At 41.3% G+C, this 25,300-nt stretch overlaps 1 protein-coding gene across 1 annotated transcript in view; it reads right to left on the bottom strand.

Moving 5' to 3' along the window:
* Positions 1-3,706: 3,706 nt before the first annotated feature.
* GPD1L (glycerol-3-phosphate dehydrogenase 1 like) overlaps positions 3,707-25,300 on the bottom strand; it is a 29,020-nt gene continuing 7,426 nt past the window's right edge. The window contains exons 2-8 of the mRNA XM_060248841.1: positions 20,338-20,515; positions 18,155-18,295; positions 16,277-16,415; positions 14,911-15,023; positions 9,513-9,746; positions 8,139-8,245; positions 3,707-6,824 (exon numbers count right to left, since the gene is read on the bottom strand). Coding sequence (XP_060104824.1) covers positions 6,728-6,824; positions 8,139-8,245; positions 9,513-9,746; positions 14,911-15,023; positions 16,277-16,415; positions 18,155-18,295; positions 20,338-20,515 — 1,009 coding nt within the window. The 3' untranslated portion in view covers positions 3,707-6,727. The remainder of the gene's footprint in view (positions 6,825-8,138; positions 8,246-9,512; positions 9,747-14,910; positions 15,024-16,276; positions 16,416-18,154; positions 18,296-20,337; positions 20,516-25,300) is intronic.

Below are 25,300 nucleotides of genomic sequence, written 5' to 3'. Positions count from 1 at the left end.
TGCCAAGAACAGAACAGCCATAGGCCAAGCTAAAAGCATCTTAGGCAATGGTGCAGCTTATCAGTACATAAAGTTCCTCTGGGAAGCTGGAGATCCATCTTCCCGTAAGGGTTGAGTCTATCATGTAGGGTTGCCAGCTTCCCACTGGGGGAGGAAAATCTCTCACCTCAAGTTCTCATGGGGGAAAGAAATTCCCCAGGCATAATGAGAACATGTGATCGGCACCCCTAGTGTGATGAAGTTCCTTCCAGTGCAACCCAGAAGTGACTCAGTCTAATATTTGCCTCAAACTCAACTCTATGGTTAAACCATAAACAAATACTTGAGTGTCACCCAGAAGCTACATCATTGCACTAGGGATACCATTCCCCACCACAGACGTCCTCACCTCCATGTCCTGCCCAAAATCATGGGACCATGACACAATGTAAAAATTTATCAACTTAAGTATATATTCACTGTTTTGCAACATGTTTCTTCTGATTTATCAGTTTCTGAAGCTTGACTTGGACCTATCCAGTTGCCCCAGAGATACAAAGAAACAAAGAGCATAACTTCCATATAAATCCAGTTGTTCAATTATAGTAATTGTAGTACAGCTTTCCAAATATTCATGTAATGGCCATGCTTTGGATTAGGCAATTGGGGTAGTAGGCACACATTCAACAGTTATTGTAGATCACTCGCTTGAGATTGACTTATAAAGAAGAGCTAGAGTTGCCTCCAGTAGCATTCTAGGGATCAACAAGATTTCCAGGGTATGATCTTCTGAGAGTAAAGGCTCCTTTCATCAGAGACAAGTAGGAATGGAGATCCCTGCGCTGAGTCTGAAGGTAAGAGGGGTGCTGCAAAGAAAGGAGTCAGGATGCTGCAGTACAGTGCAAACTGTAACCTGCTTGATTAGAGCAGAGCACAGAAATTAGCACTGTAATGAGGTAAGACCAGGGTGGGTCTTGCTATGAATTTGTGAATGAACTCAAGGGCAGCAATATCACATTGTAATCTCCCTCTGAAGATTCTCTGTCAGTCCTAGTTCTATGGAATGTCCCAAAATTATAATGTTCTCCCACAGGTTTTTGAGTGATGTGATTTTTGATGTCAGATTTATGCCCATTTATTCTTTTGCGCAGGGACTGATCTGTTTGTCTGATGTAGAGAATGGAAGAGCATTACTGACTCTTGATGGCATACATAATGTTTGAAGATGAACAAGCAAATGAGCCTGAGACGATATGGCTGGAATTGTTAGGACCAGTTATTATTATTGTCAGAGCGGATATGGGGACAGAGATGGCATCTTAGTTTATTTCAGGCCCTGTTCTGAGCCCCATAGTCCCACAGTCCAGGTTCAGAAGTGCATTACTGTGGGTGAGAATTAGTTTAAGCTTAGGAGACTTTCTGTGGGCAAGAAAAAGGTTTGCCTCCCTGTGGAAGAGTTGCCTTTCCTCAAGGAATGACTCGTAGAAATAATAAATGCTTTTTTTGGGATCCTGAATAACACGGGATAAATAGTAGTTCCTGTTATGTATGTGGACTCAAGGGAAGACTTTGGTGTTTCCGCCTGGCTCATTGGAGCCATATGGACTGAGCTTGGGGACTTGGGAACAAAGGGCTGTAGGATTCAAACCCCCGCAGCCCAGGACCAATCACAAGCCCCCATCAGTTTGAATGACCCAATAATGTGCTTGCGTGGGAACCCAGAGATGTATATAAGTTCGGCCCGTGGGCCCCAAAGCAGGTCTTGTACTGTGATCTTTTACTATGTGATTCCTATTAAAGAGCTTGTTATCACTTACTCCGAGACTCTGCCATGCATAGAACCCACTATATTATAGTTCCACTTCCAAGTAACAGAATGGTAGAGCTGAGAACTTGGTACAATCATCAGCACTGCAGAAACAGTACTGTAGTCTCCACTACAGTTTGTGAAACATGATTTGCAAAGCAGTGACCTCTAGTGGAATCAAGACCCAAAATACTGCTGGCTTTTATATCTGTATAGGGAGAGTTGCCATTACGCCTTTGTTTCTTTATTTAATGAAAACCAGAATTGTATTGATTTCTTGTTTTCATTCCTACTCCACTTTTAGAGATCTTTCTAAAACCTAGTATCTAACCCAGGGGTGGGGAACAGTGGTTCTCCAGATGTTTTGCCTACAACTCCCATCAGCCCCAGCCATTGGCCATGCTGGCTGGGGCTGATGGGAGTTGTAGGCAAAAAAACATCTGGAAAGCCACTGTTCCCCACCCCTGATCTAACCTAACCAAGTCTAAAACACCACCTATATAACAAACTTGGGCTTTCCTTCATCCCAGCAACCTATTCCCCTCTTAGTTCGCATAATATAAGGTATTACTTTGGATGTGAGGGCAATCTGGCTGTGACATGTCACCTCATTGATTGCCAGGTTGATTAGGCTAATCTGGCTGGCTAGGCGGGTGTCCCCTCCCTCCCTCACTGCTCCATGTGCATCCCTCCTGAAGCTACGCATTTGGTGGAAGATAGTATTGCTCTGCTATTGCTAAATGAAGACTATATTTCTGTAATAAGATGGGAAAGTGTTATAGTGAAATAACAGGGAATGCAGTCATTTTGGTCATTTCTAAACATATATATTGGAACTCCAGGATGATTAACGAATTGCTTGGAACCTCAGCTTCCATAGCCACAGGTAAATGTCAAAAAAGAGCTTTAAATGTTGTTCTGTCCCACTACCCTGCCTTGCCAGTTAGATACCAGCAATGTTCCCTCTAATTCCAAACCCCGCCCCCCCCCAGTGGAGCAGTTCGCATCCTGAGCAGAATGTAACTGCTGTAATCTTAAAATGGGCAACAGGCAGTGCAAGACCCTGCATGGCTTCAAGTTGCTGTTGAGTGGGGCTTCCTGTTAATCAGCAGCTGTTCACACGCACAGCTTAGAGGGAACGCTGGATACGAGGGTGAATGTTCTAACACAAGCATGGAGTTGCTTAACCAAAAAGAACTAACTCAATGATAAATTACTGTAGCACCCAATTTCTGAACTTTTTTACATAAAATGGAATTGTATATCATAAAATTATATATGCACTTTAAAGAACCCAAGGAATAAGGCACAACCTTTGTACCAAAGTGGTCCCTTAGTTTGTCACAATTATACAATAAAATCTGTTACAAATTTGTTTGTAGCTTTTCATTGTGTTTAAACTTATCTGCATGCTGGTGTTTTGAACACAGTGGATTGAATCCAAAGATTGTTTTCTGGCAGTGGTGTATAGTGGTGGTGGGGGGATAGTTACTGATTTTCCAGCCCACAGCAGACCCCCCTACTTCACCTCATGTGTTGAATTGGCAGAGGGAAAGAGGGAAGCTCTTTTTGGCTGGCAGAAGTGCCTTCTGTGGACAGAACATGAATTTTTGGATCCAACCCTAAAAGTTTACTTAGCCAATTAGTATTATTTTTTTAAAAAAAGAAAACCCTCACATACCATGTCCCTTGGCTATTTTTGATCAGTTGGAAGTATATTTTGATACATTTTGTAGGGAGCACAATATCTCCAGTTGTGTTATTCCAACTAAGTGCTAAAGAAAAGAAAAAGAATCATCTTCAAACTTTTGTTCTCAGAGAATGCTGCAAAGTAAAGTATCAATGAATAGTGCAGTTTTCATTGCAGGAATATTTCAGCAGAGTAGCAGGATAAAATTATCTCCAGGGACAGACACAGGATAATCACAGAATCTTAGCTTTTATTGAAAAAATAAAATGAGCAGAGTCTGATGAAATTTACCATTAAATCTTACATCAGATTTCATTGCTGAATGGCTTTATAGGGAAAAAAAGCGCCGCCTTTTTATTAAGTGGAGTAATTCAACAGTATACTTAATCACATTCAGCTTATACAGCCCTTTGCTTATTATACAAAAAACGGATAGTTAATATATATTGTAGGTTACAGATAAAAGATAAAGTCGTCATTAAACTAGATGGTTCAATATCAAAAGACCGACAAATGCTTCACAGAAATTTATACCACAAAGAGGAGTGTGTATTTCCCATTCGCAAGCTGCCTGATTTGAAGCCAGATAACCAAATTCTCAGATGTCCCCTTCAATCCTTCAGTTTTTCTACTTTCACATTACACTTGAGGCAGCCTAATCCTGTACATCTTCATTAGTTAATATAATAGAGGAATTCAGAGAATAAGGCAAATTGCTGTGTCTTCACATTCTTCAGTCATGCAGAGCACTGTCATTTATTTGGAGTTTTTCAAACACTATTGCAGTGATGAAGCAAACTGTCCATATACAAACTGCCACTTCTAGGGTTTCTTTCATGTTGTTTTCCCTACACATGAATGTTTGGGGAGGATGTAGCAAAACACATAAACAGGAAATGCATGCAACACGACTACCACACACAAGATCTCCATGTTTCCAAGTCCTTTAGTATTTTGTGTATGGGAAGCACTCCTCATTCCCAAGTTTACCCAAGCTGAGAAATGAATTTGGGAAGCTCATTCTTAGGCATCTGAATAAGGAGAAGCTCAACTGCTGTAACCCACAACAAGCCTATGCAGGAGACTCTGTTGACCTTAAGCAGGAACAGCCTCCAATAAAACTCATTATGGGCTGCACAAGTCAAGAGGAGTTTCATTCTGAACCATGAGCAACAAAGAGTTTAAAAAATAAGCCAGATCCCTCTAAGGTTAGGAGTATATACAAAAGACAACCGAGTTTTTCTCTCAGCACAGAATTAACTCCTGGTACTTGGTACAACAGCATTACTTCCCAGAAAGTAAATTAATGCATGTGATTCTTTACAAATAAGCTTTTTGGAAGGTGTAGTGTTTTTCACTCCACATAAACAGGTAAGTTGATTCAGCAATGTTCCAGTTTAATTAACGCAAGACTAGGTCATCTCAGTCTTTCATTTAAGACATTAGGGACCAAGGCGGCTTAGACTATGAGCAGCTTCCAGAAACTTCTCACATTTGAAAGCAATGGGGAACTGATCAAGGGATTTCAAAAAGGGTAGAGCACTCAAATTCACACAGCATAATAAACAGGCACTGAAATAAACGCCAGTATAATTAGTTTGTTCAAGAACAAACATAGTTCAAGAAATGATACAAGTATGTGCTCAAGGGAATTCCCAGCCCATTTTTGGGGGGATGCAGCTCCTACAGCTGGTGGATTAACATGGCAATGTGAATGTTAGGAATGCTGAATAACACAAAGGAATAACTAAGGGACAGAGTTTTATGTATGATTGGCAGACAGACCCACAACATTTAAGGATCTACCTGCAGAAAGGGCTTGGGAGGCACAACTGAGGAATTGGCCTCTATTAGAAAGGGCCCATAGAATCCCAGGGTTTAGCAAAGGTAGCAAAAAGTAGATGAAGATGAACTTTGGGGGCATAACAACTATAGAAAAATAGATTTGTAGCAAAAAAAAATCACATATCTCTACCTCTTGGAAGTGCATTGGAAAGGTCGCTTAAGCTAGGTAGCAACAAGCTGCTATCTCACCATTTATTGGTGCCATGTCAAAGTATCTGTCCCAGTGATCACTCCCCCACCCCATCATCACCTTTGTCAAAATCTGATAAGGGTCAACTTGTACATATACAGACCTGAGCCCAAAGCCATACTGGGCTGTGTGTGTGCTGCCACACACCAAGGTTGTGTTCATATTTACTCTTACATGGTACAGGAAGTAAAAGGAGAGATACAAAAAGAAAAACAGGAAGAGGTTTACTGTCTGCAGCATACCCCTTCAGAAAAATTAACATCCATTTAAACACACTTTTGAATTTTCTGTTTCTAAAAAACTGTTCAAAAGTAAGAGCTATCAAACTGATTCCCTACCAAAATGCTTGTATGCTTCTGTCAAGTGATGTGCAAATCTAATTAAAAGTCAAATGTGTGTCCTATACAACTTAAGTGCATTTCAGCAAATGATTCCAAAGCAAGCGGCATTTTCAGGCTATATTTAATTACGGGCCCTTCACATAAAGGAAGCTCTGGAATGCAACAGACAAAAAATAATCAAGCTTTTTTTCCCACTATGCAAAGACACATGAACCCAGGGAGCAACTAGATGAAATGTGAAACAGCCATGACCGATAGTGCAGTCCTAAGCAGGGTTAGGCCCTTCTAAATCCACTGAAGTCAATGGAAGGTACAGCTCTGCTGAGGACTGCACTGCAAGCTGAAAAGTAAACAGAGAGCTCCCAATTTGGATTGGGGCCTTGTGCGTGTGTGTCGTGGGGGAGAGTAGAAACCTGCTCCCTAATTAGAGAAAGAAAAGAGAAGTCTGATATGGGCACTTGTCTTTTTTCTCATGCTGTTAACAGCAGTTCAGAAAAATTACATGAGGATACAGAGCTAACCTCTCCCTCCCATACAAAAACTGTGCCCTGATTGGAACCTGGGCGGAGGGGGAAATCGGTTGCTTTTAAAATGTATGTTGGGAGATCTGACCTCCCCATGTCCCACTGGGTTTAGGATAGGAGTGCAAGTGCTACATTATATATCTGAAAACCTCCTGAACTTCATCCAGTTAAAAAAAAACACAACAAATTGAGGATCTGTGCTATTTTATGATAAGCACAGAAATCTGTAGACATTCAAGTGTTGCCCTGATTGCTTAATGGAGTGTCTTCTTGTGAGGCTTAATTACATCTATTCAGACTTGCTCATGAAGAGGAAAGGCAGGAGTTGTGACAATGGAAAGAAAGCACACTTTATATATGCTCTGGATGACTTTGAAGACAGGAGATCATCTCTTGGACAGGTCTTCCTTCATAGCAGATTTGATAGACAGCAGCAAAAAGTGGAAACCTAAAAAAGACAACACAGGAAGGCAATGTCTAAGAGGGCCTAACCATGTAAAACAATGACCTCTTGTCTGTCCGTGTGTTCCCTCCTCCCCAAATTGGGAGTTTCATGCTCAGAACTTAATTCTCAGGCACACCAAGAGGAGGAGCCATTTTCCTGACCTGGATTAACCCAAAGAAGCCACTATTTGCCCCTCTAGGAAAACTTCTGGATGATAATCAAGTCAGGTGAGTAGCGTGTTGTTTTGGAGCAGCAAAGTTTGAGTCCAGTGACACCTTTAAGACTAACAAAGTTTTATTCAATGTGAAGCTTTTTCTTCAGATAGCTTATACCTGGAATTAAACTTCGTTGGTCTTAAAGGTGCCAAAGGACTCATAAGAACATAAGAGAAGCCATGTTGGATCAGGCCAATGGCCCATCCAGTCCAACACTCTGTGTCACACAGTGGCAAAAAATTTTATATATACACACACACTGTGGCTAATAGCCACTGATGGATCTGTGCTCCATATTTTTATCTAAACCCCTTTTGAAGGTGGCTATACTTGTGGCCGCCACCACCTCCTGTGGCAGTGAATTCCACATGTTAATCACCCTTTGGGTGAAGAAGTACTTCCTTTTATCCGTTTTAACCTGTCTGCTCAGCAATTCAGACCCTGTCCTTATGCATGCATGATAAGTCCACCATAAATGACCATGATCAGCACACCATCAATACAGTGCAGGTGGGCTGCTTTCTGTGCTGTCCCTGCGACACACAGAACAACAGGAGTGGCAGCACAGATGGAGGAGGGAGGGATCTTCTTCCTGTCTTGGTTTCAGCTGTTCAGGTCCAGGACTGGCGTCAGAGGGAGGTGTACATTCACACACACTCATCCTTGTCACCCCAACAAGGGAGGCACTAGACCTGAAAAGCAATAGCAAGAGGCTCCCACTTCACAGCTATCTATGCCGAGAAGACAAGGGGCCACAAATGCTGCCCACCCATCACTGCATCAGTCCAGCCTAACCAGCAACCAACCCCGATTAAAAGTGAAGCTCTCATGAGCGGGAGGCACAAGCCCACAACTTATTTCCAGTCCCCCAAACCCAAATTAGACCATATACTGGACAATCTTCTGAACCAAGTCTCTGTCTTGTTGATCTCAGTCCCTTGATATATGGATTCAGCTTAGGGTACAGTTCCCTGCAGAGTTTGTTAGATAGTAATTCCTCCCCCCCATCCCCCAATAGCTACCAGGAGACAGAAGCAGCAAACTTGACATGAAAAACATTTATTCCTCACAGGCATAACATATCCCACATTTTCTTACTTACTTCTCCACTAATCCTTTCTGTTTAAGGATGCGATACACCTCCGCAGAAGTCTGTGGTCCTTGGAGCTTTTGCCCATTCAGCATTTCTTGCTCTAATTCTTCAATTGACTAAATATTTTAAAAATCATATATGTAGATGCTCATTTTAAAACAATACAATAATTTTTCTACCTATTAGAATAACTTCAGACAGAAGGGGTTTTTTTTTAAAAAAATGCATTCAGCAAAAAGCAGTTGGGCAGGAGAACATTGGGCACGAAGTCTATTGCATATCTGCAGTCAGAAGATAGCACAACATGCATCAGCCCAGGCCTCTGACATGAACCATTCTCACAAGGATGCAATTCTTGAGCAGCATTGAGGATATGAAAGTGACATGAGCTAGTAGGAAAGTCTAGATCAGATGGAGATCTCACTCGGATTGCCACCTCTGTCTTAGGAAATTTCTGGAGATTTTGGGGGCAGTTCCTGGGGAGAGGAGGGAGCTCAGCAATGATCTTATATCATTCTAGGACTTCCATTTCCCTTTGGCTCTATGGTATTCCGTAGAATCTGCACCATGAAGCTGCCATTTTCTCAGCGGTAACTGATCTCTTTACTCTGGAGATCAGTGGTTACTCCAGAAGAACTCCAGGTGGGCCTGGAGGTTGGCAACACTATTCCCTCATCCACAACACAGGGTAGCAGGAGTTCAGTGGAAGAGAACAGGAGGGTTTATTGTGCCAATGAAATAAACTCTGAAGTGCTTGTGGTGGCCAAAGGGTCCAGTTCTGTTACTTACAAATGAACTGGCTTTCTAGACCTACTCGGAACTTCCAGAAAGCAGCTGGATTAAAAAAACAAACAAACTCCAAACCACAACACAAGCAATAGTTTCCAGTGGATTTCACTAGCAGCAGTTCTACTGATAATACTGAATGCCGGTCAACAGGGGTGATTTTGTAGAAAAATAGGTGGTGGAGCTCATCCAGGGATTGTTATGCCTAGCTCATACAGGGATTTTTTAAAAATAGGGTTATGAAAAAGCCTAGCAAAATCAGGCACTGCCCTACCCCTTCTACTGCAGATTGCATTAATCTATATTTCTACAAGTCACAAGATCATTCCAAACAAAGAAGACTCAGTCTAGGGAGCAGATTGTGGATTAATATTAAAAAGTTTAATGGAGCCCCTACATGATAGTTGTTGTACTATTAGTATCCATTGACTGAGAAAATATGTAATGGCAAAAGACAAAAATGAGTATGCTTAGTACACATTTTGATTTGCAGACTTCTTGTAATAGTTCCAGAGCCCCCCCACCCCAATTTGGGAATTATCGATCTAGAGGCCATGAGAAAACACCAAACAGAAACACAAGCTTCAGATACTGTACCTTTCCTGTTTTCACAAACGCTTCGGCCACTCTTCGGTTGCGTCCACCATAACACGTGGTGATAAGATCGGCAACCCCACAGCTCTCTAGGAAGGTGGCAGTGGACACCTGCCCCTTGCAGAAGATTTTTGCAAAGGCGATCATTTCCATTAGTCCGAGTCTAATGACAGCAGCTTTGGTATTATCACCACAGCGAAGACCATCACAAAAGCCAGCTCCCACTGCCACAATGTTCTATGGAATAAACGGGGGGAGGGGGGGGATGATGCTGAAACAATGGCATGGTTCACGAGATTTGGAAGCTGAAATTAAATCTTTAAGGCTTCCTGCCACTTGTGGGAAGGGCGGGATACAAATCCCGAATAAATAAAAATAAATAAATAAATAAAAAAAATGGGTTTGTACATTGGTACGAGTCTGTTTTGTTTGTGGTCCTTATGAGCCAAAGAGAGGAATCCACATTCCCCAACAATGCACAAAATCCAAACCAAAGTGTGACCCAGTGAACAGGGCGCCAGTCCTCCTCAACCAAAGAAACTTAATTTCACATCTCACAACATCTGATAATAGGCATCACCCATTCTACATTTGTAAAACTAGAGTTTTAGAATATAACATGCTTAACACAGATACCAATGGCATCTATGCATATCGAAGGTTCCAGGCTTACAGTGCAATCTTATGCAGAGTTAGTCTAAGTCCACAGAAACCAGTAGACTTAGAGTAACTTTGGAGTAACTTTGCATAGGATTGCATGTTAATTTGCAAGATCTTCAGGTCTAAGAGAGTTGTTATTAGGGTAAAATCATTCACTTGAGCTCGTGGAGAGCCATAGCATGTTATACAATACTCTGCTAAGCAAGCCAATGGTTTGACTCTTTATAAAGTAATATCATATGCTCAAATGGTGAATACTGTAAGATATCTACCAATGTACAAACCTATTTTCCCTTTCAAGCTACATATAGCATCTAGACAGGCAATAGATCACAAGGTTGAGTTGAGATTCAGTGAACTGCAGAGAACTTTGCCAGAGCAGATACAATTCAGAATAGATTGCCAATGTGCATCTTGCCAAGCTTAGAAGAGAGCCAACATAAATAATGAAGCTTCTCTTGCGTTTCTTCTCTCCTAGGACACAGAACCACCAAAATGAAGCTACCCCATATCACAGAAAGAGCTGGAGAAATACAGAATGCTACTAAATTATTTTCAGGATGACCAAGGAGCAGCAACAATTCTGGGATATGCAACAATGCTAGTAAACACTGCTTTAAAGCCCTAAATTGTCTGGGACCAACATACCTATGGTACTACCTCTCCTACTATACCCCACTCCTCCAAAGAGCACTGCACCCAACTGACAACAACCTGCTGGTGATCCCTGGCCCAAAGAGTGTTCGGTTGTCTTGACGACAGCCAGGGCTTTTCTCTGTTGAGCCAGATCCAGGCTTTACAGGACCTGATGCAGTTCTGAAGGGCCTGCAAAATGGAGGTGATCTGCCAGGCCTGCGGCTGAGAACAGTGACGATTTTAAATCAGGCTGATTTCCTTCTCCTTCCTTTTTTTCTTTCCATCTTTTCTCCTCCACCTCTTTCATTGCCAGGATATGAGGCACTGTTTGTGCTCTCTTTAGGTGCTATCTTATTGATTACTGATTACTGTAAATTTTAGTGCTGTTTTAAACGTTTGTTAAAGTTTTCTAACCTAATTTATTGTTGTTACCCACCCTGAGCTCTGCTGTGCAGGGGAGGGCAGGTTATAAATCCAATAAATATATCATGATGAACAATGGATCTGTGCAGGGAAAACACAAAACGGAGCCTGCAGAGCAGATGTGTGGGAAAGGCATTATCAGAAACAAGTGGCATTTTTGATAATAAAAGTGCTTCTGGATTCCCCCAAAGCAACTCTGAAACTATCTGAAAGAATGTGTCTTGGCAATATGGAAAAGGCAGAATAAATAATGAACTGGATCCAGCAGAAAATCTTCAGTAATGGACGGGGGGACATTTTGGTGGATTCCCCCTTCTGGTCCTGTGGGCCCCCTATTGTCAGGAGCAGTGTGTTAGAGGACATTTTGGGCTGCAGTAGGACAGGGGAAATGAAGAAGTCCAACTTTGATGACAGAAGTCTCTCCCTCCTGTGGAGATGCCTGAATATGAAGAGCAGCCTGCAGGGCAATGTTACTTCCTTCTGTGGATAGTCACTGTTGGAGGAGGGAGGGCAAGGTAAGAGAGGGTCATACTGGAGACCCCTCCCCAGTCTTAAAGAAAAATATTGAGAATCCAGACAACCCACACCATCATCTACAATGTGGCTGTTCATTTCATACACTGTGGAAATGCCCACAGCATCAGAAGGGTAGCATGCATGCTTTAGTCATGACTCAGCAAACTAATGACAGAGTTGTGTTGGCCAAGCAGTTCCTTGCAAAAATTACAGTTTTGTAGCATAGAAAAGAAGTCCTTCTGAAGCTCAGAGTACAGCAACGAGAGAGCAAACTGTATCCTCAGAACTGGAGTCTCACTTCCTCTAGAAATTGGTACAGGTTTTGCTTTGAACTTGCCTATTGCAGAAGAAGGGGCTTCTTCCATTCAGACCAGAGTCTAACAAGAGGCCAGTATGTCGTCTAGCCATTCAGAGATCATAAGGGGTGAAGCTCCCTGTTAGCTTACAGGGAGATTTAACAGAATGCTGGTGACAACCACACAAGCTGAGACAAGAGACTCTGCAAACACCACAGAGATATCTTGAGTTGGGAGTCTCCACAGTGAAAATACTGATCTGCTGCCAGTTTGTGGGAAGAGGCAATGAGTGAGCCAATGCCTGCTTTTGGCACCGTAGAGCCTAATCAGCTTGCCTTGCTCTTGGATCACTAACTACTCAGTCTACACCTGGATCTCACTATGAACATTTAAATAGGAGTTCACATAAGATTACTAGTCATTGCTTCACATACTTGAAGCCTGATGATTCTTCACCTTCTTACAGGAAGGTATTTCCATTTAAGAGCACTTACAAACTTTTCATCAGACTTGATCTTAGTGAGGGAAAGCTATCAAGCAGTCAGTACAGAGAGGAAATTCTTGCTGACAGGCAGCTGTTCCTAGCCCTGTCTCTATGGCACCCTTGGACTGCTGACAACTGTATCACACATCTGCTATTTAAAGCAAAGATTTTACTTTCAGGGCTGCCCACATCCCACAGTGCTTGTGTATCTCCATCAGCCCATTTGCCAGATACAATAAAAAGACATAATTCGAAATGGATATGCAGAAATGCGTGCATCTCAACAGCAGATGTTCTTTCTATAATAACCATTGCAGCTGGAAGATCAGAAGACTTCATTATGGACGCAGTCTTAAAAGTCTCAATCAGCAGCTAAAATCATCATTATTGACAGGAAAATGCTAGTAATTCTCTCTTTAGAATTCTCTCTGTAATACATGGGTTGGCTTCAACCCTGATGCAAGGATTGTAAGAAAAGCCCTGCTGGATCAAACCAAAGTTAATCTAGCCCAGCAGTGCATTTCCCATGGTGGCCCGCCTACAAGCAGGGCACTGCTGACACCCAGAAAATGGCACTCAGTGACAATGGAGATGTTATTTAATTGTGGTGGCTAACAGTCATTAATAGACAGATCTCCCAGGAATTTGTGCCATAATCTCTCTTTAAAGCCATCTAAACCAATGGCCATGCCTGTCAGTGCAATCCTAAACAGAGTTGCCCCCTTCTAAGTCCATTAAAGTCAATGGGCTTAAAAGGATATCATTCTGCTTAGGATTGCATAGCATACCTGAGCATTTTCTGGTTTATAATTCTGTAATTCTACTTGAGCCTCAATAAAAAAGGTAAATGATAAATAAGTAAACTGAATCTCAGTAGTCATTTCTGCACTGCATACAAGAAGACTTTCTTGTGTCTGTCCTGCATCTACTGCTGAGCAATTTAATTGAATGACCCTGAAATTCTAGGACTGTATAAGAATGGGCCAGAACTTTGCTCTGTCTGCTTTCTTCATACCATTCATAACTGTCATCTTCTACCATATCCCTTCTTAGTTCTCATTGGTTTGTCTAAAATAAAAAAACTACGGATGCAATAATCCTTATTGGAATCTATTTAGATGGGATGAAGGAAAAAGAAATGTAAAGTTTTTTTTTTTTAAAATAAAGATTTGCTTTGTGGTGGACATCTTATACTGTTGGATACTCATCTCAGGTTCTGTGGTAGCAATCCTTGCTTCTCTTTTAGCACTGGTGCTTGGCTTTGGACTCATGAAGCACAAAGCTAAAAACATGTTTCTATAAGTTATAAATACATCTGGACATTGCTGATTTTTTAAAAATGAGGGAACCTTTCATTATATGCTTCTTTTCCCCAGAATGCAAGTGCTGTAAATGAACACCTACAGCAAAACTATGAGCATGCCAGCATCCAGCACCAAGGGCTGGCACAATAGAGTTTTAAGATCTGGATAAGGAAAATGTGCTTTTCTTCCTTCATTTTTCAATTCATCTGACTGTTGAAGGACCCTAGAGAAACCAAAATCCTGCACAATGTTCTATGGGTTGGCATCAAAGTTATAGCATGATTTTGGTTCCCCTTTCCCCCCCCCCCTGGATTTTGCATGAACTAACATGGCTGTCTACACCTTTTCCCCTATGAATCAGGACTTGCTTTGAATCCTTATGGTTAGACAAATCACACTAGGGTTATCACAGCTCTGCCCTGACCAGGATAACCCAGGCTAGCTCAATCTCATCAAACTTTGGAAGCTAAGCAGGGTCAATTCTGTTCAGTTTTTGGATGGGAGACCACCAAGGAAGTCCATGGTTGCTACGCTGAAGCAAGCAATGGCAACTATTGCCTTGAAAACCCTGCAAGGTTGCCACAGGTAAGTGATGATAGCACTTTTCACCACCATAATTCTCCTCTGGCAACTTCTAAAATGGCAAGCAAATGAGCAGGAGCAGTGCTGGACACTGCATTCCTCTTCAGCCATATAGAGAAGAACACTCAATATCACAATGCTTTCTCTTTGTTGCCAAGGGATAAAAAGGGCTATCTGAAAGAACACAGGCAAGGGGAGATCTGGCAACACTCCTTTACCTTTGTTTGAGCATCAGTACATTACTCAAGGTTACAGAGGAAGCAAGCATTTTCAACATAAGTAGAGTCCTCCTGCTGGATCAGACCACTGGTGCATCTAATACAGCATCCTGTTTTGTACAGTGTCCAAGGAGCTGGCCTGTTTGAGGCTGAGGCCTTCCCTTCCCGTTGCCTCATTGCATCAGAATTAAGTCTGGCACTGAATTCTCTGACTGCACTGCTCTCTAACTTTACAGGGATAGAGATCAGTAATCTTATTTTCCTGCCCCAAACTAATCTTACCTTAAGTGCACCACAAATCTCAACTGTATCTGCATCATCCACCACAGTAATTCGGAAGTTTGGAGTCTGAAGGAGTTCTTTGAAGAGGATACCATTATCCAAAATTTTACAGCCTTTTTGGATGGAAAAAACCAAACTTTATTTGAGAAGCCATTCTAAAATGAACCAGAGATTTTCATCAAAAAGAGAAGCTCTATCTTGAAACCTAAATGTATAATTTGAATTTTATTCATTTATTATTTAATTCACTTGGAGCCCACCTTCCTCCTCATTGGGGACCCCAAAGCAACTTATCATGTTCTCTTCCCCTCCATTATATCCAAACAACAACCCTGTGAGGTAGGTTAGGCTGAGAGAGTGTGACTAACCCAAGGTTACCTTATGTGCTTCCATGGCACAAGTGAGGATTTGAACCTGGGTGTCCAGATCTTAGTCCAACACTCTTAACCACTACATGACACTGGCTCTCATTTCTTTTAGTGTAATATTTTAATCCTGCCTTTCTTCTAACAAATTTATGGTGGGGGCATCCCATGTCTCCTTACAGGGTTTCTGTAGGGAAAGCTGACAGTGACTTAAGATCATCTAAAGTGCTCATAACTGAATCTAATTCTCCTTGAGGTATGTACACGACACCAGAGACTAACAGACTATCAAAAGTCATGCAGCTCTCTGTGAACATAACTGTGATAAGCTGAGCCACATTAATGCCCAAAGGGCCACTGACTATGGGGCCACACAAAAAGCACCAATCTAGCTGTGGCTGACTCCTGTCCAGTGTTTCCAATAAGCTGAGTTTTTTTAGTCTCCAGCTCACACATTTTTTGTCTTTGCTCAGGAAGGATGGTCCCAGAACAAAGTAATTTATGCAGTAGGCCAAATTGCTAACTCATAACTTTAATGCCAGTAGCCCACAAAGTATAATTTTTGCTCACAGGACTCCTCAGCTTAGAGGGAACATTGCTCCTGTTCTGTGTGAATAAAATTACAGGGGCAACCAGTGAGAAATTAAGAAAACAAAACTGTGTATTCTAGTGGACTGTGTCCTCCATATAAAAAAAGCCATCTAAAGGGACAAAAAAGTTAATGATTTAAAATAGATAGCATGCCACAGTACAGTGGCAACTTCCCCTTTATGAACATTCTAGGAAAACTGGGAAAATACCTTTTTGAACATCTCTAGAAAACTAATCATCAGTCAAGACACAAAGGGTTCCAGCTGTTATTTCTTACCACAATATTTTCCTGCTTGTATCTTCGAAACAGAGAGAAGTTCAGTGACTAAAATATGAAAGAATGGAGAACTGCCTCATGATGACTCAACAGAGAATTTTTATGCAAGGGATCAATTAATCCTCATGATTACCTATTGTGGTTTCACAGAACTTCTCTGCTGCGACCTCATTGGCTATGTTTGCCCCCATCAGCACACTGATGTCTATTCCCATTTTCTCACGGATGATGTCAGAAATGAGTCTGAGTCCTTCTGGGCCTTCGTCTATTCCCTGTGGTAAACATTGAAAGGAAACTGCTAAAAGTCAATTCTTACAACATGTGGGACAACTGGGATAACTACCTTGCCAGTGGGTGGAATTTACAATGATTTACATATTATCTGCATCAGATGCAAATGTCCTTTCCACAGGGATGACTATGCCACTGCTTCACTTGTTAACTATATTACCATCATGGTTTTTGTTTCAAACAAACACCGTTTTTAGAAGTCTGACCCAAATAAAGAGATTTTTATATTGGGTTGAATCCAAACAGCTTTTCTGCCAGTTAACATGGAAAGAGCAGTTCACTTTGGCCAGTCAAAAACAGTATGTTGGGATCTTCATGTAAAATGGAGGAAAGGGGAATGATGTAAGCTGCTGTGGGTTCCCATCAGACAGTAAGCAGGGTATAAATGAAATAATGTGTGTCTGTACGCACGTGTGTGTATGTATATATGTATGTACATATGTACAAATGCCATATAGCACTGGGACTGCAGAACTGGTACCGAGTGAAAAAGCTGACTGGATCTAAAACACTGAATCAAATCAAAGAAGAAGATGATGATATTGGATTTATATCCCGCCCTCCACTCCAAATTTCAGAGTCTCAGAGCGGCTCACAACCTCCTTTATCTTCCTCCCCCACAATAGACACCCTGTAAGGTGGGTGAGGCTGAGAGGACTCTCACAGCAGCTGCCCTTTTCAAGGACAACCTCTGCCAGAACCATGACTGACCCAAGGCCATTCCAGCAGGTGCAAGTGGAGGAGTGGGGAATCAAACTTGGTTCTCCCAGATAAGAGTCTACATACTTAATCACTACACCAAACAGGCTCTCATTTGCATTTGGCATCTCTTGACTGCATCCTCCTCCAATGAGATGGTAGTCAAAAGTCACAAGCAAAGCAGAATGTCTCCACATATCACTAGCAAACAGTGTGTCAGTATTCCTGGACACGCCTAATTCCACAGTACGTAGTTAGAAACCATTTGACAAAAAAAAAAAAAGTACAATTCAAATGGAGGGAGGGTGTTTTTTTTTAGTATCTACTTCTTGTTTTGGCTAATAGGCTGAAAGCTGAATTTATACAGCTGAATTTATAAGGCAAATAATATGGGTTTTTTTTTAATTGGTGTGATGTATGAAGCACATTGGTGTGATGTATGAAGCACTGTTGTACCAATAGTCTCCTTCTGTGGCACTCCCACACATCTCAAGGATTGCTGCTCTAGAGGATCACCCCTGATATTTGGAAAAACTTGGAAAGCACAGGGGACCAACTGTGAGAAGGGGAGCTGAAAAAAATCCCACGCACATGCAAGAGCACTGATCGCAATGCTTGGGATCTCAGCCAAAAGTTCTTGGAAGTTATTTTTACATGCATTTTCCCTACCCTTGAAAGCTATCCAAGGTTCAGAGCTATTCAAGGTTCCCAAAGTTGTGGGTCTACCACTGTGCCAAACAGCATCAGGCCTGGCCGGATCAGTACAAGGACACAGCGGAGACTGGAGCCTCATTGATGCTGCTATAAATTCTTGAGAAGATATATACCAAATAGACAAGCATCCAGAAAGAACTGTCCCAAGCACAACAAAAAAAGAAGTCAAGATGAAAAATTAACTTAATTAATTGAAGCATTCAGGTAGGGGGAAACAAGATACTTCCCACAACTCCTTCCCCCCACTGAACTGTTTCAGAGAATTCCTTAATGCACTCAAAAACAATGTATACGGTTTCTTATGTACCTTAATGAGAGTTATGCCGATAGCTTTCTTGGCTACATGCCCTGTCATCTCATCACAGATTTTATGAATGAACTGGTGAGGAATGACAAAAACCAACATATCAGCATCTTTAATAGCTTCTTTCAAGTTTGGGATGGCAACCTGTACCAAATGAACAGCAGGGGTGGAGGGGGAGAGAAAGAGAGAAGAGATGTGAAACAAAGTTTTTTTTTTGTTTTTTTTTTAAAGCTATGTTAATCACCATTATAAATTCATTCTAAATAAAATATTTTGTTCAGTAGAGATTATGATTACTACTATTGTCAAAGAAAGCAAAATATTTCCAAGTCAAGTAACTAAGCAGAACCAAAGATCTTTGTGCTGGCCTCTGCAAGGCTGGGAAAGGAAAAAACCCTGGATGTGAACGGTACTTTATATAGGTCAAAATTAATTACTGCATATTTAACTGACTGCAATAGCAAAAACTAGCAAAATAGAAAAGTAGAAGCAAATTTGGGTCATTTATCTGCCTAACATAACCTAGTAAAATAATATTGCTGGTACTTCTGCTTCTACATGGGAGAACACTGCTGTTGGGTTAACTAGGAAGGTAGAAGAAGGTTTGCATTTCATAAAATGCTTAATTTGTGAAAAAGCAAGGCACTCTGCACAGAACTGCACTGTAACGGTCTAAGCCCATTGACTTAAATGGCCTCAGACTGGAGTAACTCTGCCTAGGACAGGACTTTAAGGTATTTTAGTAGAAGTGACAGCAATCCTAAACAGGTCTACTCAGAATCCAATCAGATCTATTCATTGGCATTCATTCCCAAGAACAGTTCTTAGGATTGCACTATTAGTAAGTACCTTACTCCTATCCATACTACAGTTAACTTGTAGTCTTTTGGCATTTTCCTGTCCAGTGTAACTACCATCTATCTAATTGCTCTAGATTCACTACCATCCCTCCCATATACCAGGGGTGGCCAAAGGTAGCTCTCCAGATGTTTTTTGCCTACAACTCCCATCAGCCCCAGCCATTGGCCATGCTGGCTGGAGCTGATGGGAGTTGTAGACAAAAGCATCTGGAGAGCTACCATTGGCCACCCCTGCCATATACCATTCATAGCTTTTCCATCAAAAACTTACAGTAAGGAACATTGTCAACAATACCAAAAACAGTATGCTCCATGGAACAGTTGCATAACAGAGCTACACCTCTGTCAAAGGAGATCATTATAGCTACTTGATCAAGAATGAAGTGTGTGGGGACTAAGATTTCTTGGTCTGAGAAAGGAAAAGAATGGGAGTTTTTGTGTCCTAGGTACAGGGACAATTATTAGGGTTGCCAACTATGGACTGGGAAATAACTGGAGGTTTGGAGGAGTGGGGCATGGGGAGGGCAGGGTTTGGGGGACAACAGGAACCTCAATGCTGTACAATGAGCACCCCCCAAAGCAACCATTTTCTCCTGGGGAACTGATATTGGATGTCTGGAGATCAACCGTAATAACAGGAGATCTCCAGGTACCACCTGGAGGTTGGCAACTCTAACAATAAGCAATTCACAGACTCCACCAAAAGTTCATAAGGGTCAAGGTATTCTTTGCTGCTTATCTCATAAGTAAGCTTGTTAATATATTAAGTAGCCTAGAGCCCAGCATAAGTGTCAGAACACATATGAGTTCCTGGATTTTTCATTCTCTTCAGTGGAGAAGACAGCTCCAGAACAAGCATTCCATCATGCATTTAGGAGATGCCCCCTTGGCTGAAGGTAGTGTACTGAAACCCTCAAGAAACTACTGGCTTGGAATACTTCCAGATTCTAAGGTCCTCCCTTCAATTTGACTAAACAGATTAACCCTTCTTCATACTGACCCATTAAGACATCAATTGGTAACTTCGCATACAGTACAATCTCCCACTCTCCTCTTCTAGACCGTAGTCTTTTGCTGCCAAGCATTCTGGCTCAGTATTTTGCTGCTGGTAAAAAGCAAACCTTTTTTCAGTCATCACGAGAACTGCTGTACACTTGTACAACTTGTCAAGGGCAACTACTGAAGATGGCTGGCAGCAGGTGACAACTATCCTCTCTTGGAGTTCAAAATGTGAATTAGAGAAAGCAGCTGCTCCACTTCAATGAGGAGAGGGTTCCCCACAGACTCTCATGCAATTTGGCCAAACCTATCTATTCCAAGACTTACCACATTTTCTGGTAGCTTGTATCCAGGAAGATATTTCACATTCTCATGGTCATTATTTATGATATCTGTCAGTTTTCTTCCATTAACATTTTCTTCAAACACCCACATTTTTACGGTGGAAGCGAACTTCTTTACTGCTTTTACATTATTGCCTATTATTTTGGCTACAGCAGATCCCCTGTAATAAAAAGGGAAAAGAATGACAGTCACTTAATTCTCAGGAAGGAAGTTTCAATATACAAGGCAATGGTCCAATTCTTATCCCAATGTTCTCAAACAAAGAATATCAAGGAGAGAGAAATCCAAAAGATGGCAATGAATACAGCCTCCATTCTGTCTATCAGGGTGACAATCAGAATGAAGTTTAAACTCAGTTGAGTCAAATGAAAAGTGGGGTATAAATAGCTTAATTTAATTTATTTTTGCTCAGTTGCATGGTAGGATGGGGTAGGATCCACCTCTAACATTCAGGAATTTCAATTAAATGTCAACCAATTCAAAAAGTTTATATATAATGATATTTTGATTGCATGAAAGGCATTTTTAATGTTAAATCAATCTTCGCTACATTGTTTATTGTATGTATGATACTATTTTTACAGCACTGCTCTCCAATTCCATAATAATTTATGTACTTTACTGTTCTTATGATGAACATATAATACTGTCATTTTTACATTGGGCGCCACAGCTTTTAATCCTGCTTTGAAATATAATTTGTGGTAGCTATTATACTGTTTTATTGCATAGTTTTTGAGCTGCTGTAATCCACCTTGAGTTTTAACAAGAAATGAAGTCAGCAAATAAATATCGTCAGGGGATTTTGCCATTTCAGGATGTTTGTAAAAACAATAAACAGCTTTTATGAAGAAGTACAGAAATGCTTTGAACGGATGCGGGAAAACCCCTCCCTGCATGCGTGTACATGCACACACGTCCTCTCTGTTACACTAGCATCAAATTGCTAACATGCAAATTATGGAAGAAAATACATCACTGAATTTTCACTGCTTACTTGGGAAAGAAGGTCAAGTGGCAGGATACACGCAAGCTAGCAACATACAAGAATATCTTCCTGAACTCAGTAGTTAACAAATAAGCAACAAAATTGGAAATAAACAAAAAACCAAAAAGCATGCGACATACCTGGAAAAGGTACACTCTACTTATGCGGAGAATAAACCCATTAATCATCTTCTTATCAGAACCAAGTTTAAATTTGCTTAGTGTGATTGCCAGCTGCTTTGCAACATCTTGTGGGATTTATACTTAGGCACGGATCCAGCAGAGCTTTTATGTGGACAGGAGGACTTCTGCTTGAGGACTATGATTTTCTTGCCTCCCCTCTCCTGCTGCAGACAAAATTCTCCCCCCTTGAAATGCTTCTCCTGGGCACTCTAGACTGCAGCAGGAGGGAAAGGCAGAAAAGGCCATGGATCCCCAATGTGGCGCCTGCCTAGTGTTTTTAGAAAGCAAGTGGAGCCAGGTGCAGCTTTTGCTCATAAGGCTCATGACTGGCCATTGGAAATTTGATTGACTATGCAGATTTTTAAAATGTTGCTTTGGCAAATTCTATGGCTGGCTCCACCTCTTGTGGCAGCCATTTTTTCTTGGCTGTGCTAACCATGTAATGTCAGCATTCCAAAGCTGCCCACAGGTTCAAAAAGGTTGGGGACCCCATTTTAAGCCTTTATTAGTCAACTCTTCCGTATGTCTAATTTTGCTTTCCCCCAAAATTGTACGTCTGTAGACACTTAGTAACAACAGAATTCTTGCCAACTCTTCTGTAATACTTATGAAATACTCTGTTTTTCACTGCATTGGGTTGATCTTTGATGGAACAATAGCATGTGTTGAGAAGCAGCTCTTGAATTCTTCTGGTGAAGCTGGAATCTGACAACTGCTGGAACTAGTGTTTATGTTTGAACCAGTCTTATGTAATAAATTGTGCCATGCCAATGGAAACAAAACAAATCATTAAAGAAAGAGAGAACCCAACCCATATATAAGTCTGACTCAATCAGCACATAAACACTGGGACTTCTATGGGATGGGCAGAAGGGCATCTCCCACTGATAGCATTCTATAGCTGCATATTTACTGCTTTAAAAATGATGACAAGCCATTCAGCTTTGTGAAGAATTCTGGTTACTCTCCCATTATTCTAGACTCTTGGGAGAAAGAAACTCTGCTACTTATTCCTTGAATGTCATTGAAATGACTCCTCCCTTGAAACTCGGTGCTAGAAAGACAACCACGGAGATTGGCAGCAACTATTTCATAATGTGATTTGTGCTCTTCCATTTCTTCTCAAATTGTGAAACTGAAGGGCAAGTTAGGCATGTGCCAAGAATGCCAGTCCATCTAAACTGCCAAAAAGCTGCTATCTCCATTCACCTTTCAACAAACCCACACTAAGAACATCAGCTGCACCAGTGCCCTTCACTTTGGCTTGCAGAATTATTTAAGACACAGAAAGCAGAATGAGGCTGGTCATTAAATTCCTGCTACGAAGATTTTTCTCCAATTTGGATTAGAATGCAAAATGCTGAGCCTGCGGCAGTCTAATTACAAGAGTAAATTACACAGCAGGACCTTGTTGCATCCAATCATGAGGTTGACACCTTTGAGGAGAAGGTTACACTTCTACATCTAATTGAAAGGTAGCAGAGCAGCAGTCATAGGACCTAAATGATTTTATTTATTTAATCAAATGTATATCCTGCCCTCCCCCAACAGGCTCAGGGTGGCTTTTGATGCTTTTGAAACAGTGGCGATCTGCTCTAAAGATGCCAAATAATACTGTGCCTGTCATTGTTAGCCAAAGCACTTTTCTTTTCTCAATGTGTGCTTGTCAGATTCTTTTTAAAAAGCCAAATAATGGCAAAATATATAATGGCAAACCCATATGGTCAAGCATCAAGGTATAAACAGACATTTTGTTTCTTCTTAGTCATCCTATTCACATACATCCAGCCTGGACATTGTCATGTGGGCAGTAATAAAACTAGACACAGAAGCATTCTGATAGCCTCGATGGAGGCTTTTATGGATTGCCAAACTGAGGATACCATTCCAAAATTGAGGGTACCATTCCAATGTTTTGCTCACTATTATCAGCTGCAAAAAGTGGTAACAGATGAACCATTTAACTGTTAAATTCATTAATCAAAAACATATGTTCCTATGAATTTGACAACTGTGTGACCTCCATGGTGGAGGAAGATGGCAGACATGTTTATGCAGTTCTATCCTGTAATCTATTCTTGTTGGTGACAGTCCAAAATCAGTGCTTATCCCTTCCCCCCCCCCACACACACACTAAAATGTCAAGAAGTGTTCATAATACATTAACAAGCACCCCTAGCCTTGCCATGTACCAGAAGCAGATCAGCTTAGCCTTGCTCCTCTATTCTTTAGCATCCAGGACAAAAATGCACACTGTCACTTCCTTCACAGGCAAAATTGTGAGCCCCTGTGGCTAATGATCTCTGTTGATACAGTTCCTGCTTTTTTTTATCCCAGATGGTCCCAGAATACTTTCCACTTGGCCAAGCCACAAAATGCAGGACTGAAAACCACCAAAACCTTACTGAACTGGTTATTTCCTCAGTTACGGAATAAGGTGTCAGAGGTATTCTGGTGTTTATCTGACATTTCCTTGTATAAGTTGGGGGTGTATGGGTGCCTCCTCTTGCTACCTTGGCTCCTGCTAGTTGGCTATACTCTAGGGATCATCCCTTGCCACACTAAACTGGCCTCCTTACCAGGTTCTTTCCCTTTCAAGGCAGCCAGCAAAGGGTGAAGGGGGTGTTATTCCCCCCCCCCCTTTCAGGTCTCTGGAGCCATACAGAACAGGCTATCTACCTCGGGACTATATTCTTGCCAAGGTATTGATTACTGTCCACATAAGCTCCTTATATAAGATCTTGTCCTGTTCTACCACCCTGATCATAATTCTAAACCAGGAACAAGAAACAGTGACAAGTCAGAATTTTATATTCTAGTTTTTGTTCTGATACAGAAAGCATTTAGGGTACCCAGAACCTTATCTCAGTTTTCTCTTATTCCAGGAGAACTATGGGCTTTTGGAACCCTTCACCACCACCTATCTTATAGGGCTTCCTAACACAAACTCTTCTTCTCTTCCTATTCTAAGGGCAGCCAGAATTTTAGATTTACAAAAATGCATTATAACAAAGATGGGCTGAGACTCCACATTTAAACTACAGTAATGTATTCTAACCCAACCTAGGTAGTCCAGATTTCAGTACTTGGATGGGAGACCTCCAAGGAAGTCCCAGTTGCTATGCAGAGGCAGGCAATAGCAAACCACCTACACATGTCTCTTGCCTCAGAAACCCCACGGGGTCACCGTAAGTCAGTTGTAATTCAATGGTACAAAAAAATTATCAGTCTTAGATCTATGCACACTAGTGTCAAGTGCTATGCACATGTCTATCAATATAATGGAAAGGGGGTGGATGAAATTTGCCTTATTATTTTTTTTCTTATAATGTTTAAATTATTCTTAAAATATAGTTTAAATATAATTTAAAATAATTTATTCTGAGATTTTTACAAGGTTATGGAAGTAATGTTCTAAAAACTAATTTACACAATAGTCAAATGCAGACTCGCTCACAACTTAAATGCTACTAGCCTTTTCATTCATTAGGTAGAATTTCTGCTCACAACACTGGAGCTTAGAGGAAACATTGGATGTGAGGTAACCTGGGAAGAGGGGGAACTGCTGCAGGTTGGCACCCAAACTGCAGGAAAACTTTCACATGAGAAGAACCTTACTCAGCTCCCAACCTAAATGGCCTATCAAGCAAAACACACACACACATACACACAACCCTGGAAGCCACCTCAGAATTTTAACCACTCCTTTACATGTGGTGATAAAGAGTAAGGAAACTATCTCGATGGCTCTATGTTGTACCCTAATCACTTCTGC

This window comes from Heteronotia binoei, chromosome 10, assembly GCF_032191835.1.
Source record: "Heteronotia binoei isolate CCM8104 ecotype False Entrance Well chromosome 10, APGP_CSIRO_Hbin_v1, whole genome shotgun sequence".
Lineage (NCBI taxonomy): Eukaryota > Metazoa > Chordata > Lepidosauria > Squamata > Gekkonidae > Heteronotia > Heteronotia binoei.
The sequence above is the reverse complement of the archived record's forward strand: the minus strand, read 5'-3'. Positions and strand labels throughout refer to the sequence as shown.